Source organism: Chionomys nivalis, chromosome 14 (assembly GCF_950005125.1).
Source record: "Chionomys nivalis chromosome 14, mChiNiv1.1, whole genome shotgun sequence".
NCBI lineage: Eukaryota > Metazoa > Chordata > Mammalia > Rodentia > Cricetidae > Chionomys > Chionomys nivalis.
This window is the reverse complement of record NC_080099.1, coordinates 40,044,571-40,063,037: the sequence shown is the minus strand read 5'-3', so window position 1 is coordinate 40,063,037 and position 18,467 is coordinate 40,044,571. Positions and strand designations below refer to the sequence as shown.

The following is an 18,467-nucleotide window of genomic DNA, read 5'->3' as shown; positions in this document are numbered from 1 at the left end:
GATGAAAAGATGGGAGGAACACACTCCTCTTGTGAGAGAAAACTGCTTTGGTAGGTGTGACCGAAGGTTGAAAGGGTGACACCATCTATACTTGCAAAGCCTGAAAAGGCCCCACAGACTGCCTGTGCTCAGCAGCCTTCCTAGAGACCATCTCTGAATCCAGGTCACTGAATGACCAAAGCTAAGGAAAGAGAGCATTCCATAACCTGGAATCACGTTGAGGCCCCTGACCATGGTGTCCTAAGATAAATGACACCCATAACCATGGGAGCATTTGGACTTTGGGTCAAATGTGACTCTTTTCTAGTGGACATTTCAGCATCTTTTACCCTTGAGGATTAGTCCATGGGACACATTCCAAAGGGCTGGGGAACAAGATACAATGATAACTTGATCCTAATCCAGGTATACAATTCCTTTTATATTGTCATTCATGTTGGATCTAATTCCAGAATGTTAAATGTCGCATACTAGAAGTATCTCTGGGATGAGAGATAATGTGACATTGCCATGGAGCATGCTCTGATTTCAAGGGAGCTAAGAAGAACTTTGGCCATGTTAGACCCTCCACCAATTTCCTATTTTATCATCCTGACTTGTGCAAGAAAATACAATCATTCTCATGCTATAGATGATGGCTGCCATTGTATCAAAGATCGATCCCCTTCCTGGTGACTCTTATACAAGATAGTGTTAGGAACACTGACTTTGGAGTCAGACGGAACAGGTTAAAAAACACAACCATGCCACCTGGTAGCTGTAGATGTGGGCAAGATGCTTCAGGGGTCATAATCAAGTGTCCCCATTTGCAACTTGGGGGTTATAGAATTATCCTTCCACAGTTTAATTTATAATCTGTCTCCCAGGTCTGGCACATGGCACATGCTCAGTAAGTGTTTTTAGTAGTTACTTACTTGCTGCTGGAATATAGCATTGGGCATAAGGTAGCTGCTGCCATGATGCAGCCAGAGTGAGAGGGGAAGGAGCTTGAGTAACAAAATAAGAAACAGCTAGAGTCAACCATAGAGAGAGCCACAGCAAATTGATCTAAATCAAGGCAACTGTATTCTGATGCAATGCTGCTTTCATATTGGTCTTTACAGATCTTGAGGAAGAACTGAAAACAAGTCAGAGACTCTCCAGTGTGAAGCTGATCTTAGAGGCTGTCATGACAACATCTGCCAACACCAGTCTCTGGGTCATAGTGGGTAGACATGGGTAAGTGCTTTGGCCCCTTTCTGCACTTCTGAGTAGTTGGCTAAGTGTGTGTGTATGTGTGTGTATGTGTGTGTGCAGGGAATGTGCACGGGGGTGGGGTGGGTTTAGGCACGTTCTGACTCTGATAACTAGAGGTTTTATGCCGTTACCTAGTGCTAGGTACCCTTCCCACTCACTTTCCTGCAAAACAAAGAACCCACATTGTCAACACCAGCAGCTTCTACTGCCTGTATGGCAAATTGCTCTCTTACCCTGGGCTTATTCATATGGATTTTGGCTTGAACCTCAATTTCAATGCATACATCAGACATTCAGTCTTAATAAGAGGCAGGACAGCAATATGAACTGTGGAATTTAAAAGACAGTAATTCAAGTCCAAGCACCACCACTTATTAACCTCTGACCCTAGGTAAGTGCCTTAACCTTTACAACTTGAGGTGCCATGCCCTTAAAAATGAGGACCGCATTACAGGTTTATCTGGAAGAGGAAATTACGCCAAGTGCTTCTGGAACACAGTGGATGCTTGCTAAACATGAGCTGCTTTTATAATTCCAACTGAATTAGTTCATTTGGCTACCGCTGAAAACTAGTATTTTCTCCCTGGATATTAGCCAAAGGAATCAGGCAACAAGAAGAATAGAAACACTCGCAATTCTCACTCCTAAAAGGCTAAACAGGTCCAGACATGGAGGCTTGCTGGGAGCCTAGCTGCCTGAGGTTCCTGTACAATGTTTTCTGATCCCCTAACTGAAACTCCATGACACAGACAGATATAATCAGATAACGACAACAATCAATAATGATAACAGAAATTATTATTTATTTTCATAAACACAGAATATGTGCGTCCTGCTGAGTTACACACATCACATGCCAGTACTCACTTTTGGGGCAGTCAATCAATGAGAGCTCTCAATATTCACCCACAGAGGTAGGAGGTTGAAGACAGAGCTGGGGATGAGAAATTACCCTCAGCAGAGTGACACATTCACCAAGTTAATCTAATCCAGGGGGGCCATCGGGGGCTGTTGCAAGCCTGTGAATATGGAACAGACTTGATTGATTTTCACTGCAGGAGCTAAAACTCCATTGTTATTTGCAACAAATATCAGGAAAGATGAAGCCGTGAAAGGATTGTATATCAAGCCTCCAGTGCAGCCATAAATCAGAAAATGAAGTTTAAAAAATTAAAAAAGGGTTAGAGGAAGGCTAGATCTGTGTCTGAAGAGGCCTCGCTTATTAAAGCATAAAGCCTAAATTAAAACTAGGGGCAGTAAAAGCCAGTCTCAACTCAACTGAACATTTGCCCTGGAATGAAGATAACACCTTGGCTGCTCCTTCTTATGGGTGGGTATTTACAGCCACATGACCAGAAGGAAACAGACAATAGTATGCTTTCTCCTGCCTCCCAGGTGCTACAGCCACAGCGTCAAAGCTGGCATAGCCTTGAAGACTCATCTTGGAAACCCCGTCCTAATCATGTACCTCCTTCATTCTGTGCATCCTCCAAATTGCCATGGCAACCTTTTTGTGTTACTCCCGAGAAGTAACACTGAGCCTCAGCCAGCACTTCTGTAAGTGTGCACCGGAATTCTCCATGGGCTGCCAGGGGAGTCCTGTCAGAGTTACCAAGACCAGCATTCCTTGTGCTGAGGTCAAGTGAAAGTTGCTGAGAAAGAATACTGGGTGATCACGAGGCACACTGCACTTTGAGAGCCCTGGCTTATGCTGATTTCACAGGCAGCTTGTCTCCTCTCTGCACTGTGAGGATTGAGTGTTCATTTGTCTTTCTAACACCACCTTTGCAGTACCTGGCTTGTGCGGTACCTACCATGTACCCAGCATTCGGAAAGTTCTCAGCATTGTAGAAACCAAGGACCAGGCCAAAACAGCTTGCAGAGTGTGGAAGACAGGATTCTAGGTGCACACAAATCTGCACCCTATTCCTGGGTCTGCTTGTTACTATCTTAGACTTCTCAAGCCAACACTCACCTCTCTACATCTCTGCTCACAAATCTCTAAAATGGGCAGAATGCTGTAAAATACAAAACTGTTAGCCCCAAGCCTATGTTGATGAAGGGCTGGAAAAATGCAGTTAGTATTTTATAACTTAAACTGGTAGAGTGTTTAACCAGCTCCTTTAAAAGCAGATCAGGTAGCTAAATTGATAGTTTCCCTGAGAGATTGTTCTTTTGGGAGATGCTAACTTGCTTAACCCCATGACCTGTGAGAAAGAACCCTCAAGAAGTTCCCAGCGGGAGCAAGAGCCGGTGGATGTTCACGTCTGTGAGGCTGTGGCTCGGAGGCATCTAAATGGCCACCAATAAGATTTGCAAAAATCATGGTCACATTAAAAGGATTAAGGTTAGTTCTGCAGAGTCAAGAAAACGTAACTGAGCTTAGGGGTGGACAGGCATGGCCTTGGGCGGGAGGCAGGAGAGTGGACACATGACACTGGCTAAGCATCCAGGGAAGAGCCAGCTGGTTCCTGTGAAGCCACCCAGTATAAAAGTAGCCCTTTCGGCCTCTAAACACAAACTGTTGAATTAAGAAAGCTTCGTCAAGGACTTCTGAGAGATGGAAATCAGTGATGGAATTCCCCGGAAGTATGGTCACAAAGTATCATTTTCTTAATGAGTAGAAACCATGGAGAGAAGGAATGAAAATCCCCATTAGGTTTTAGGTTGGACTGGGCTTCGAATCCCAGCACTACCATATCAGAGCCACGAGACTGTGGGCAAATACCGCGCATGCATCCCTTGACACTTAGTCTTAGCTCTGGTGTAATCCATTCTCGTGACAAATGGTGACCTACTGCCTAGCACATGCCCACGCTGCTCCAACGGCTGAAGCTTCGCCCCCTCTCTTTCCATAGAAAGTATGGCTTTCTGAGGGATGAGGCGAGGCAGGCAATGAGCAAATGGCTTATTAAGTTATGCTCAGAGCTAAGAAAAATGATCAGGCAAAGGACATGGAGAGTAACCGGGAAGGAGCGTGCGCCATTTCTCACCAAGTATTCTGGGAAAAATTATTTGATAAAGTGGCAACCGAGCAGCCACTGACAGGAAGTCTATGGCTTCAGCTGGCCTAGAGAATAACACAACCTTCCTGGCAGAATTACGGCACCAACACAATGGGATAAGGTCATAGAAATCAGTGCATAATGTCCAGGTACAACCAACAAGCAATGCTGTTATCATAGTTTCTTAAATACTATTTCCATTAGCTGTTAGGGGAGTCGGGATAAAGTCCATTAGAAAACTTATCTCATTATATCTCCCTCACCTTTCAGAAGACGGGTTATGACAAGACACAGCTTGAGTGCTCACACCTTCGAGAGTCTATTTATAACAGGTTTAAAAGCAAATGTCGCCCTGGCCTAGGTTCCCAGGGCAATGTCAGCCAGTCATAATAAGACACACGATATCTCCAGGCTCATCCTGCCAGGAGAGAGTGCCAAGGGTGATTTCTTACTAACCAGCTCCCATCCATGGCTAATTAATTCACTCGACTACCAATCCTGTTGCCTAGAAAGGGCTCTGAGGGCCCATTGCCCCTGGGTACTGGGAGCCCAGGAGAGTAGAGCATAGAGGAGCTTTTTAAGTACATAAAGACTCAAGGTGTTTGTTTCTCTGTGCCATCTTGGGAAACTCAATGTCTGGGTGGAAATGTTAGGTGAGCGACCAAGTGTGTCTGCATGTGTGTGGGTGGGTGGGTGGCGGGGGGCATTGTGAGTACTCTGACCAGGTATAATAAAGGCACCAATCACTAGGAGTGGCATTTCAGAGGCTGGAAAGATGGCTCTGGGTATAAATTATTTGCTGACAAGGGAGAGGATTGGAATTAGGATCTCCACCTCCCATACAAAGGCCAGCTGGGCAAGGGAGCCTTCCTGTAATTCCGATTTACAGAAGGCAAACCAGGGAATCCCCAGTGCGAGCTGGCTAGTTATCCTGGTGGCAGTTACGTGAGAACTCAGGGTTCAAGCAAGAGACCCCTGAGGAAGAAGAAGGACAGCAACCAAGGAAGACAGCTGGTGTCAGCCTTGAACCTCCACACGCACACACACACACACACACACACACACACACACACACACACACGTGCATTTGCATACACATGTGCACCCACAGATGAGAACTTGCACACACACCTTTACTCAAACCACACACACATACATAGGAGAGAAAGGCATTTCAGAGGCCCGAATGTATGTGTATAAGACTGAGAGCTCTGACTTTTGGTTTAGGTCTCAGCCGTGAAATGGCAAACAACAGAAAGACAGAGAGCAAGATGCTTTCATTTTTTGGAGCCTGCATCAGATGTTAGGGCCCAGCGGCAAAGCAGATCAATGTCTCCTTTACAGATCCGGAGGCTGAACTTGGAAGTCCCCTCTTGGAGCTCTCATGGCAAACAAGGAAGGCAGCGTGCTTGTATCTAGCAAAGCCTCAGAAAATACTAGACTCAAGCAACTTGCTTGCCAAACACCTGCCCAGTCCTCCTTATTATGTGTTCTAAGATGAACTGAGGCATTAGGTAAGAAGACGTCCAGTGGGTGCTACTCAATTATCATCATGATTATCTTGGGGACATAAGGATACTGAGCAGGGAGACATTCTTCTCCTGGGCTCCTTGGGTAACAAGTGATTGGATTTGAAAGAACATCTTCCATTAAAGAAAAAAAAAGTCAGATTTGCATTCTTGCTTTAAAAAAGCTGAGCCTCTCAGAAATAAAACAGGATGGGCTCATTACACAGTGAGGATTAATTAGCTGTCGGGTATTATTAAATGTTCCTACTCTCAAGACCCACGTGGAATCGGATACTGTGAAAATGAGCAAGTGGTAATCATCGTGGGGGTGGCTGGGTGGGAGACACAATCGCTGGCGGTGCAGATTTCAAGAGCAGGATATTGGTAGATACAGTCTGACTGATGTCAGATCGGAGCGCTCACTGGTGGGGTCACGGTCCTGAACCCATGGTTTCTAGGGATGCTGGTGGTAGTGGTTTTTTGTTTGTTTGTTTGTTTTGTTGTTCTCAGCTTCTTTCTCCATCATGATGGAAAAGGAAGGGAGAATGGCCCTTCTGGAGCTTTAAAAGGGAGACTGTGAAAGATGTGGTTATTTACATGAAATAGGTGGTATTTTCAGGCCTCAGAGTGAGGAGTTGAGTGAAACATGGGTAAAATAATTTTATAGCAAATATGTCTCCTAAATTATTATAATTATGGCTCACATGATTGAAAAGTAACAGCTCAAAAAAAAATCACAATTCTAAGGGGGTTGGTGGATGCTAAAACCCAGTGACCACCAACCCTGGTGTTTTAACAAGTGCCAGTGTCAAGTGTCAAAAATGCAAATTGGGTCTCAGAATGAGAATTTTTCCCAGCCCTCTGCTTGGCAGCTTAAACTAACGGTGAAAAAACGGGAGTGTCTTGCCCAGCGCCACACTGCTGTTATTAACAACTGGAGTTTGAACTGTTATTTTCTAACTGGTAACCACACCTCAGGGCCTCTGTCAAGGTGATAGGGGCCCACTTCATTAGCATCATTGTCTTGCCTCAGTCACTCTAGCTCTCTACTCCTGAGGGAATGTAAATAGGACTTCTCTCCTTCCCTCACTGGGATGGAGCCTCCAGGGGGTTAGGCACAGATCTCTGGAATCCCACATCATGCCATTGGCAATGGGGAACCACAGTGGGCACTACAGATGGCCTCTGAAAAATTTCAGGCACGTAGCAAACAAAGGCAGATGCATCAGTTAACACATTAAAGATAATTTCAGAGGCACCAAAACGCATTGATGTCACATTAAGAAATGAAAACAAAGTACTTCCCCCTTGGAATAATTTGATCAAGACTGAGCCCAAATTTAAATTTTTCGCTTCTCTCCCTGTATCTTCCATCTGTCTGTAGCTTGTGATTACTGGTCTGTCTGTCGTATGTATGCATGTACATGTGCCTGATGTCTGTCTGTCCCTCAAAAAGTGGGGTTTCTTTGTCATTAATGAACAGCTCAGAAAATGTGGCATGGGAAAGAGAAGAGGGAACTTTACAGAAATATTTAACTGAATTTTACAAGGGGAAAAGTTGGTACTCCCAACTGATCCAGAACAGCAAATAATACTGCAGACGTTATCGACCTAAACCCATTTTCCTTCCAACATTTATGGTGGATGTTGGCTTTTTAAAGTCGCTTTCAGCCCATTGGCCTCTTCCAGCAAATGATTACAACACACATGTTCACAGAGGCATTACTCTGGGCCCAGGGTATGGAAAAGTATGTAATTTAAGATTGGCTATGCTTTAGTCTTGGTTCTAAAAGATGATTATATGGGCAATCCCAGGCATAGTAAGATTGTTTACATTGCTCTCTTAAAGGCAGGTTAACCTTAAACAGGCCAAGTACATAGTAGGACGGCAAGGAAGGAAATAGTCTGAAATGGTCTCAAGGTGTATTAACTTTGTTTCAAGGTCTGGAAAAGTTTAGTCTCTTTGAATGCAAGAGATGTTTTCAGAACAATGTATCACTACAGGCAGAGTCCTTGGCAGAACTCAGGGGCACCTAGTCCATTTGTTTTCTTCCCAGCTATTGCCATGTCCCAGGGGACAAAAGACAGTCTGAATTCCTGTCCAATTTCCAGCAAGGTGCTTACTTATCCACAAGTAATGTTTGGAATGAATAAAACAGTATAAAAACTAAAGCTGACTTTCTTTCTCTCTCACATACACATGCAGGCCTGTTATCAAGGAGGGTCAGAAAAGTGATGCTGACACTGTGATGATGGTGAGGATGCTGATGGTGATGGTAACAGTAAATAGGCAGCTAACTTGGAGTGTTCTCTGGGTGCCAGATACCACATAGGGGAAGCTCTTAGTCTCACACACATAATGTCTTGTTGAATCTCATCCAAACTCCAGTGAAGAGTGACCACTCTTATCTGTGTCCTAACTGATGATAAGTCATGATGGAGATAGGACACTGGAGATACAAGGTTTCAAGCCAAAGGCCCACCATCACCAGCCAGAATTGAGTAGGGTCATACTTTTCACCCTCTTCAGCCCACCAGCACCTTCCTAGCCATCATTATACTTTTCTGTACTCTCCTAAACCTCTGCAGTTTTACGACGGCAGGGCAGGTTGAAACTTCCCCAACCTGGTCTCATGCAGGAATGGGGAAGTGGCATCAAGACACAGCAACCAACGTGTGTGAGCTCAGGAGGAACACAACTAAAGCCACGGTGCCCATCAGTACAGGAAGCCCCAGGGCCCTAGCACTGGGGCCAGCAGTGTTCGAAAGCGTTTGATGAATAAATGGATAAATGAATGGGCCTGTGAGCCGATAATCACAATGCTCACTTTTGCTTGTGGAGCTAGCGTGAGACCCTTTCTCTCCACCCACTCATGCTTTCCCACTGCCCCTCCTTCAGGCTTAGTCCTCTGGCATCTGGAAGCACACAGTTTATAGTTCTAAAGTCCTGCAGGGTTAGAACTGGTCCCAGTATGTCCTTGCTTTACTGTTTACACTGAGCAGATTGAAAGCAAACCATCCAGTCTTAAACCACTTTTACCTACAGCTAGAGCGGCAGTTCTCAACCTTTGGGTCTTGACCCCTTTTGGGACTGAGTGACCCTTTCATAGGAGTCTCCTAAGAGCATTGGAAAACACAGGTATTTACATTATGGTTTATAGCAGTAGCAAAATTACAGTTATGAAGGAGCAATGAAATAATTTTATGTTCGGGGGTCACTATGCCATGGGGAGCTGTACTATAGGTTTGCAGCGTCAGGAAGGTTGAGAACCACTGCACTAGACAGTCTTCTCTTAATGGCCCATTTTTAGAAATCTATTATACTAGCACCTCCCCCTGAGGCCTTTCCTGGCCTCCAGAACCAAATGCCATTTCTTTCTCCTTTGGACAAACTCTCAATCTCCATCTGTACATTTGTCTTATTCTGTGCAGACTGAGAGCCATTTGAGTGTGAGTCCTGTAATGGCTCTCTCCTTACCAGGCCATGCATATCTGGATGGCCCTAAGGAAGCCACACAGACAGAGAGCAAAGTCTACACACATGCCATGCGTAACAGTAACAGGGGAAGGGCCTTCCGCCTTTACTAGTTCACAGACAATAGGACTTCTGGCCAGTGTTGCAGGGGGAGAATGGAAAAGAAACTTGTAGGACCCAAGTTCAAAAGCATTAGGCGAATGCTGTGTATTGAATGCAGTTTCTTCCCAAAGGCTCATGTGTGGAAAGCCTGGTCATCATGTGGTGGAGGATCTAATCACCAAAAGTGATTAATCAAACAGGCTCTCTTCAACCATAGCCAATCTCTTGTCAGGTTTATAATTTGGTGGAATTATTGGAAGATGGGGCCTGGTTGGAGAGAGGAGACCTAAGGACTTGTCTTTGGAGGGTATCTTGTCTCTGACTCCATCCTGTCTGTCTGTCCCTTTGTGTTTGGACCACTATAAAGTGAGTCCACTCTACATATGCCATTACTGCTGTTACTACTTCCTCAGCACAGCCTGAAGGCAATAGACTCAGCAGTCCCTGGACAAAAATCTCCGAAACTGTGGGCTAAAATAAACAATTTGTTCTTCAAATAGTTTCTGTCAGATAAAATAGTACAGGAACAATATCTGACAAACACAATAGCCAGGTAAGGTTCTGATAAGTGGTAGAGTCTGAACCCAGGTCTGTTAGATACGGACACTTGGGTTCTCCTGAGCAAACCTTCCAACCTAGCAGCCTTGTGCCCCTTCTGCCAACTACAGAAGGTATTCAAGACATGCTAGATAATGTAAATAGACAGGCTAAGAATACAGCAACGGATGGCAGTGGCCATGTGGCAAGTCCTTAGGGACAAAGGAGAAGCATGGATTTGTAGTCATTAGGGCCTGGCACCTTTCCCATCCCTCCATCTGCCACCAGACTCAAGCAGACTGGGGCTCTGCCCAGTGCCTTCAACCACATATTATATTTGTAATTTGCTGCTGTGGCCAGCACGTGCCCAACTTTAGGGGGGCATTTCCCTGCCCCTGGTAACCCAGGCTGCCAAAAGGCATGGCTGGAACAGCCAAGCCACTCACCCGCAGGGTCGTGATGGTAGCAGGATCCCGGAGCCGGCCTTCCTCATCTTTCAGGTTGTAGCCTTCTGGCCTCTTATCGCGCTCACTGACTTTCCACAGCTTCACAGTTTTATCTGTGGAAGGCAACCAGAAGTAAGGATGTCAGGACAAGGAAGTCTCCTCTGGGGATGGGAGATGGGGTGCTGGTGGCCAAGGTAATGATGGCAAGATGGGCTATAGGAGTCAGCTCTCGAAAGTGCTGTCCTGAGCACATCCCATGCCATTTGAAGGAAAAGTTCACAAGGCAAGACAAAAACACAGACTATGTTGGGACAAATGGCTTTCTCGGATGACATGTTGTGAAACATACATTTTACATTTTAATTTGACTCATTTAATATTGACTTAAACTGAATAAGAATAGTCACAAAGAGTTCACTGTGTAACTGTTAGTACATGGAAATGAATATAATGTTCATGATCTCTCTGGGTGGTAACCATCTCTATTTTTAGCATACACACTTCTTAGACACTGAAAGTTTCTGTTTTCCTGGTCCTGTACTTGTTCAGTCCCAAAGAAACACACAAAGGCTTATAACAATTATAAACTGTTTTGCCTATTAGCTCAGGCTTATTCTTAACTCTTGCAGCTTAAAGTAATCCGTAATTCTTGTCTATGTTTATCCATGTGACTTGGTACCTTTTCTCAGTAAGGCACTCTCATCTTACTTCTTCTGCATCTGGCTGGGAACTGCATCTTTACCTTTGCTCTTCCCAGAATTCTCTTAGTCTGGTCGCCCCGCCTAGACTTTCTGCCTGGCTACTGGCCTATCAGCATTTTATTAAATTAATACAAATGACAAATCTTTACAATGTACAAGAGCATTATCCCACATCAGGTCCTCACCATGCCCCCAACATCCCTTCACAACCTTGCACTCTTGACTTCCTCAACCCTCTCGTATTGCTGACCACACTGTTCCCAAACTCCTGTGCTACTGTCATATGGCTTCTTTTATGCCTACGACAATAAGCACACTTTTGCCTCAGGGCCTTTGAACCTACTGTGCCTTCTGTTTCTGCCAGGAAAGTCCTTTGCTATCTATCTATCTATCTATCTATTTATCTATCTATCTATCTATCTATCATCTATCTATCTGTCATCTATCTATCTATCTATCTATCTATCTATCTATCTATCTATCTATCATCTATCTATCTGTCATCTATCTATCTGTCATCTATCTATCTATCTATCTATCTATCTATCTATCTATCTATCTATCTATCTATCTATCATCTATCTATCCTTTATCTAATCTATCTGGCACTGATAGATTAAACCCAGGACATATATATGCTCCAAAAGTTCTCTGCCATTGAATTACTTCCCCATGACCTTTTCACATGACTCACTCATTTTTTTTTTATGTTCCAGCCTCAGAGTAGCTTATATAGAGCCCATATAAAAATGGCTGCATTCTAATTCTCCATTCTCCATTCTTTCTTTGTTTTTGACCACTTGCTCTGACTTTCCCTCCTCTCTCTCCTTCTTTTCTTCTGTATAGTACACTTCACTATCAATTGGCTAAGCTGGTCAATGATTTATTTATTTATCTGTCACTAGAAATTTCTGGAGTTTTATCTGTCATATTCATCACCATAATTCCAGTATTTAGAGGTACCTGGGGTATCATTGAGGCTCAATAATATCAATATCCATTATCAAATATATATTGGTCTGAATGTAAATGGATCTCCTTTCTGTAAGAGTATACTTTTATAATATTCAGGGAATAAAATGATGTAGAGATAAAACAAAAATGCTTTTATCAGGCAGAGGGCATAACTCAGTTGTCTAGCATATGCAAAGCCCTGAGTATCAGTTCCTCCACTCTCTTCTTGCCTCTTCTCTTTTCTCTTCTCTTCTCCTCTCCTCTTTCCTCCCCTTCTCTCTTTTCTTTTTCTTCCCTCTGTTCTTCCACCCACCCTCTCTCTTTTCATTCTTGTTGCTTCCTGATAGTTCCAGGATATAAACTAAAGTCTAGACTGTCCTATTATGGTGAATCTCTTGATGATACCTGCTCTTTTCCATAGCACTGAAACAAACATGAGAACTCCAATGCCTCCAGGTGCTGACAGCTCAGGGTAATGACGGAGGTGAACTGGAACTCTGGGGAACTGGCAAGGCATGCTCCACCCAGGAGTTCAATTCTGTATTTTTAGAAGACATGTTTTGGCTAAGTCAGTCTTGTCTGTGTACCATATGGCCTTGAACACCTTCCTTATCAGATCACACATTTGCAGTCTGCTTGTCTTTACCTTTCCTTCTGAAAAGCAGGGGCACACTTGATTCCTCTGGATTTGTCTCTGTTGGGAAGTATTTGGTGTGAGATACTGTAGGGCTTAATTCCCACTACTGCCTTAGACAGCTGTTAGGTCTCAAACCCAGGACAAACAGTTGAGATGCCTATTGGCATAAGAAAACAGATTTCTGGCTGCCAGGTTCTTCCAGCACCCCTTAGTCTTTACCTGTTACAGGGTCTTCCTGGCTAGCATATCCTGTCTCTACCCTGAATTCTTTAGAACAGGGCTGGGCTCTCCCTTCTCCTAGGTCCTCTGGCTTCTATATAACTCAAGCCATTTTGGCTGTACCAGTCTCTTGGCCCAGGTTGCCACCCCTTGGTCAGTGACTCCTCTTTGGCCCTTCCTCTCTTCTCTCAGCTCACTCTGGCCATGTTCATGCTGGATTCTCCTAGATGTCTCTGCTTCTGGCTGTTTTTTTCCTCATATCTACAATAAATCTCCTCCACCATACCTAGGAAGAGTTATGTCCTTCTCTCTCTCTCTCCCCTCCCTCATCTCTCTCTTTTTCATTCAATAGCCACATGGTCAAAGACTATGGTCCTTGTAAGAAGGTTCACACAAAAACGTCCTGGGGAATGATCGTAAGGAGATAAGGGCGTGCAGAGTGCCCGCTTAAATCTCAGTTCAGTATACATACATTCACATATTTCCATATTCCACAGTTGTTGCTCTGTACTCCGTTTTATTATACACTGGTAGAAATGCCATCTTTCTTATGGAAATCTTAGGATAAAATGAATCAGCATGTTTAACTTCTCAAAATGGTGTCTAAACAGCAGCTGTCATTAGAATTAGCAATGCCGAGCCACAACTTGACAGTAATAGCAGGGTACGTTCTTGCCTTAAGCATCGTCCCACAAGGATGTCTACACATCTGTGTCTTCTGGGGGAGAAAAGCTGACCCTCTAAACTGCTCTTAATGGGATTCTTTGGCCTTCTGTCCTGTCTCATTTCTCCACTACTCACCAGGCTCCACACTGTCGCCTCCCAGGTCTTCCCCTCTAGGAGGACCACTCTTGCCAGCAAAGGCACACAGTCTCTCAGTAGTTCACACCTTCACGTCTTGTTCTTGGAGATCTCAAAAGTACTATGCTGTGGGCTCTCAGCAGCAATAGTGATATTTTAGTGAAAACCCATCTCCATACACACGGATATTATTTGGGCTCCCAAGCCTATCCTCTCATGATTGGTGAGGCTGCTCCTTGCAGGATCCATAATTCTTATCTGTGTGCTCACCCTGACTTGTGCTGGGAGGAGGGCCTTTCCAAGCAGTGGGCTGAATTTAGAACTTTCTAGCTCTGTGCTCACATCCCTCTTGTCCCAAGCTCTCTTGAGACCCTGCTCACGTGAAGCTGCTGTTTTTGGAGTGAGGTTAAACATGGACCATATTTATGCAGTCACTTGATCTGCTCCTCATCAGCTGTGGCTGAGAACAACCCACGAGCCAGTGAATTTCATCACCAAATACTTGCTGTTGTTTGTCTTTGAAGGGTGTCCAAGTCTGGTTATTTGCAAGGCATTTTATCTTGTATTTTATATTCTAAATGATTAATTGCCACAGAGAAAAATAGAAATCACAGGTAAAACACAGGGATAAAAGTTGCCTATATGACCTCCAGTTAGGGATAAACCATGATCAGCATTCTGTATATATTGTTTTTGATTTTTGGATGGGATCTTCCTGTGTAGCTCTGGCTGTCCTGGAACAGAGACCTCCTTCATCAGCCTGCCTAGTGATGGGATTAAAGATGTGCTCCCCCATGGCCATCTCTTGTGCATACTCCTATATTTTCTGTATGCAGTATTTTGCGGCAAGGAGCTACAATAATAGTATGTATTTACAATAACATTATGTATTTAATCAGTTTCTTTCTTTTATTATATAAGAGGTACATGCCATTGTAATTGAAAAGTGAGAATGACCAGAAAAGTTAGAAAAGAAAAACTACCCTCAGTTCCAGTGGACTAAGATTATGGTGTACAGTTTCTGTAGTCTTCCACTATTTCCTGACTTAAGCTTTCTAATAAGTCCTATACTATATTAGGTGATATCTGAATTTTACCCAATTGTATATTTATAGCAACAGCTATCCACATACTGTGTTTACAGATACTATTACATGTAATCTAGTACTCTCTAGGATATATAATTTGTTGTAAGAATCTGTTAACAACTAAAAGTCTAACAGTGGGAGACTTATTATTACGATACAGAAGACTGAAATCACATGAGGAAATAATATCATTAACACAGAAGAATCAGACCATACAAGGAAGTAATATGTAGTCATTAAAATTATACAGTATTTTAATAAAATATCCGTCAGGAAAATATTCTTGTTGCTGTATTATTACATTTAACAACCTGCTTTAAAAACACCTTGTAAGAAGAGATCATATTTCTGTTAATAGCCCATTATTTATATCTTTTTCTTTTCTATAAGAGACATGAATAGTAGTTCTCCCTGTACCTGAACACACATTGTCTTTGCTTTTGTGTCTGGGTATTTTTTTTTTTTTTTTAATTTTCACAATGAGCACCGCAGTGCTCTGCCTGACATAAGCAGTCAGGCAGGAGGAGTAACCCAAGCAGAGCAATGTGTCTTTGTGTGGCAGATCTCTTCAAGGTCTATTTCACTGTGGAATGCTCGCTTTATTTGTCTTTAAAAGTTATGACGCTAAGGACACAGTCTAGTAGAATTAGTAACTATACTCAACTAATGAGATAAGCACCCTTTCCCTCCAAACAGATAATTGATGGAATTCAATCCAGTTCCCCAAGGTTGTGCTGCCTGGGGTCATACTCGCCTGTATTATCATAGCACTTTCATTTGACTCAGAAATCTTGAAGCTTTGTGTGTGTGGAGGGGGAAGAACTCCAAGAAGCATGCAGCTGTTAATATGAGAAATGGCTTTTCCTTTCTCTTGCCTTGTTCTCTGAGTAGTTTATCATCACTTGTGGCAGCTTTAAACACAACCTTATCATTTATCTTCATTTTCTCTCTTATATAGTAATTCCCATTGTCTTCCATTAATTTTTGAATGTTAACCTATTTGGCTTAGGGGAAGATGTTCAACCTTAATATTAGTATAGAAAAGAAAAGCGCATATGAACATGGGAATTTTTCTTAGAAGAGTCATTTTGAGATGCATTTGGCATTTTCAATAGCATCCCAAATGGGAAGATAATATCCTTGTTAATCAAAAAACTATTTAAAAACTCAATTAACAGAACATTATGCTATATAATTAATCTTCATTGAATTTCACTTTCATTCCCATCCCCCCCCTACAAAGTAGTTAATAAGCCTTTGGATTTTATTGCAATAATCAATAGGCTAAATTTCATACTATAATGTAACCTAGCTATGGAAGACAATCAGACACTTCTCCGATACCAAAGTAATTACATGAAAACCCACCATAAGTCTCTTTCACAGTAATGTGTGACAACAGAGTCTCTGAGTGAGACTTGAACAGAAAAGAAAAAAAATCACAAGAGAATAAATGGAAATAAGATGAGGTGATTTGGCCTCTAAGAGATCAGGATTGCAAAGAGTAAACAGAACAATAAAAGCATTTACGAGAAGAAATGAAATTAACTGGAATCAAAAAAAAAACAACAAAAACAAAACAAAACAAAAAACAAAAAACCCAGAGACATAGACACCTGATTATCCTGAGGCATGCTTGAATCACTCCCAAACAGCTAATCAAGAATGGTCACATTTCAGATCTGTACCCTGGCTTTATATTTGAGGGATTGGAGGATCATCTGCTTTACATTCTCTCTCTCATTTTTTTCTTTAAGATTGACCTATGTCTCACTGTATATACTTTCAAAATTAAAAATGATAAAAGAGACAAATTTACAAGTGGCCCACAGTGCAGAGTCAAGGCTTAGTAACAGGAAGTCCTTGGCTGTGTGTCTTTCTCGTCTTTAACAAGATCATATGCTTGGTTGCGTCCTAGACATTGCCTGCATTTTTCTGTACTTGATGCGAGACTCTTGAGACATACAAGCATGTATTCATCACAGACGCACACGCATGATGAAATGAGTCATTCTTCAATCTCTTTGCTTGGGCAGCCGTCTGTAATTCTCTCTTAATCCTCGTGTTACCCTTTCCCATTAGCATTCTTCAGTAGTGACTGAATTTGGGGTTTTGGAATTTTTTTTTAACCCCCAAGAAAGGGGTTAAAATCCTGAATGCAGGCAACTTCATTCCCAGAGTGAATATGCGACCTGGCTTTATTCACCTGCCAGCATCCTTTCTTCCCTATTGGTATCAATTCTCCCTACACCTATAGAGCATGGAGTGTTTGAAGGCAGATAAAGAGACTTTTTCTTGATCAGTTTTAGGGAGCATCCCTAGCTCCTCTGGTTTTGTGCTCCCGGTCCAGAACTTGATTTTCTCAGATACACAGACATCTGTTTTGCAGGCCCTAAAATATATTCAGGGATTAATAACTATTTTTCAAAATGCCGACGGCGTGTTGAGTTTCCTGAAATGCATTCCCAGAATAACATGCGATGAATCTTAAGACAGGAAGTCACACCCCCTCAAACACCTGCAAGCAATCTCCATTAGGAAACTGCAGATAACGGGTTTCACAAAAATTGGGTCATAAATTGGATATTTATAAAAAGAATAGCTACTATTTACTGAGTCCAACTCTGCGTGCGCCATGAATTTTGCTAAACATCTTGCAAACAGGGTTTCTAAGTTTTTCACAAGCCCTCAAGGGATGGAGGAACATTGAGGTTAAGAGAGTCTTACAGGTCTGGTTGACTGTCTCTGAAAATATCAAACATGAAAAAAAAATCACTTCCACATACCGTTGGTAGACAGAAGAAAGTAAGCTGCATTCTGCTGAGGGAGCCATCTTATCTTATTGATTTTTTCTTCTATCTCTAAACTCTTCAGGTAATCGAACTCGGGTTCATGGCTCTGGAATGTGCTGTAAACATTGTATTCACCCCTACGGTGAACTTGGTTTTTACTCTGTAGGACAGTAGAACACACACATAGAAAATTAAGACCATTTAAAGCAAGTGCCAACTCTTTTTTCCCTCTGAGCAAAGCGATTCGGGGTGGACTGGCAGGCTACATCACAGCATGGGGAGGCCAAGATCATGGCAGCCATAGATTCAGCTTTAGTGTACTGGTCCCCAAAGCATGCACTCTGTTGGCTAATAACAGAAACACACACACACCACACACATACACACTTTTATAAATGATATATTTAAACTATATTAACACAAAGTGTATATCGTAACATATACATAGAAACAGAAGGTGCCAGGCGTGGTGGTGCACAACTTTAATCCTAGCACTTGGGAGGGCAAGGCAGGTAGATCTCTGAATTTGAGGCCAGCCTAGTCTACAAAGAGAGTTCCAGGACAGCCAGGGCTGTTACACAAAGAAACCCTGTCAAAAAACAAACAAACAAAACGGAACAAAACAAAACAAACAAACAAAAAAAAAAAAACAAAAAAACCAAGAAAGAAAGAAAAGGAAAGGAAACAAGTTAAAATAGGGTAAGACTTTACAATCAATATAAATAGAAGATCTAATATTTGAATCTGCATTTCAAGAAATGCTGATGCTCACACATACTTATAACAATCCCTATGAAAGGTACAGAGCTGTGGCAACTTCCAATGCTCACAGGATCGCTGAGACATAGGCAGACCTGAGAGAGGGACCCTAGAGGCTCAGAGCTGTAAGTGACTCTTCCAAGGTCACACAGCAATTGTGGAGCGGATTTGGATATGGGTTCCTCCTACCTCCATTTTCAACCAGTG

General features: G+C 42.7%; 1 protein-coding gene across 4 annotated transcripts in view; it reads right to left on the bottom strand.

Moving 5' to 3' along the window:
• Positions 1-18,467, bottom strand: part of Ppp2r2b (protein phosphatase 2 regulatory subunit Bbeta) — a 401,170-nt gene that overhangs the window by 74,477 nt on the left and 308,226 nt on the right. For all 4 annotated transcript variants that reach the window (XM_057788682.1, XM_057788684.1, XM_057788683.1 and 1 more), the window contains 2 exons: positions 17,496-17,661; positions 10,310-10,422 (listed from right to left, as the gene is read on the bottom strand). In XM_057788682.1, coding sequence (XP_057644665.1) covers positions 10,310-10,422; positions 17,496-17,661 — 279 coding nt within the window. The remainder of the gene's footprint in view (positions 1-10,309; positions 10,423-17,495; positions 17,662-18,467) is intronic.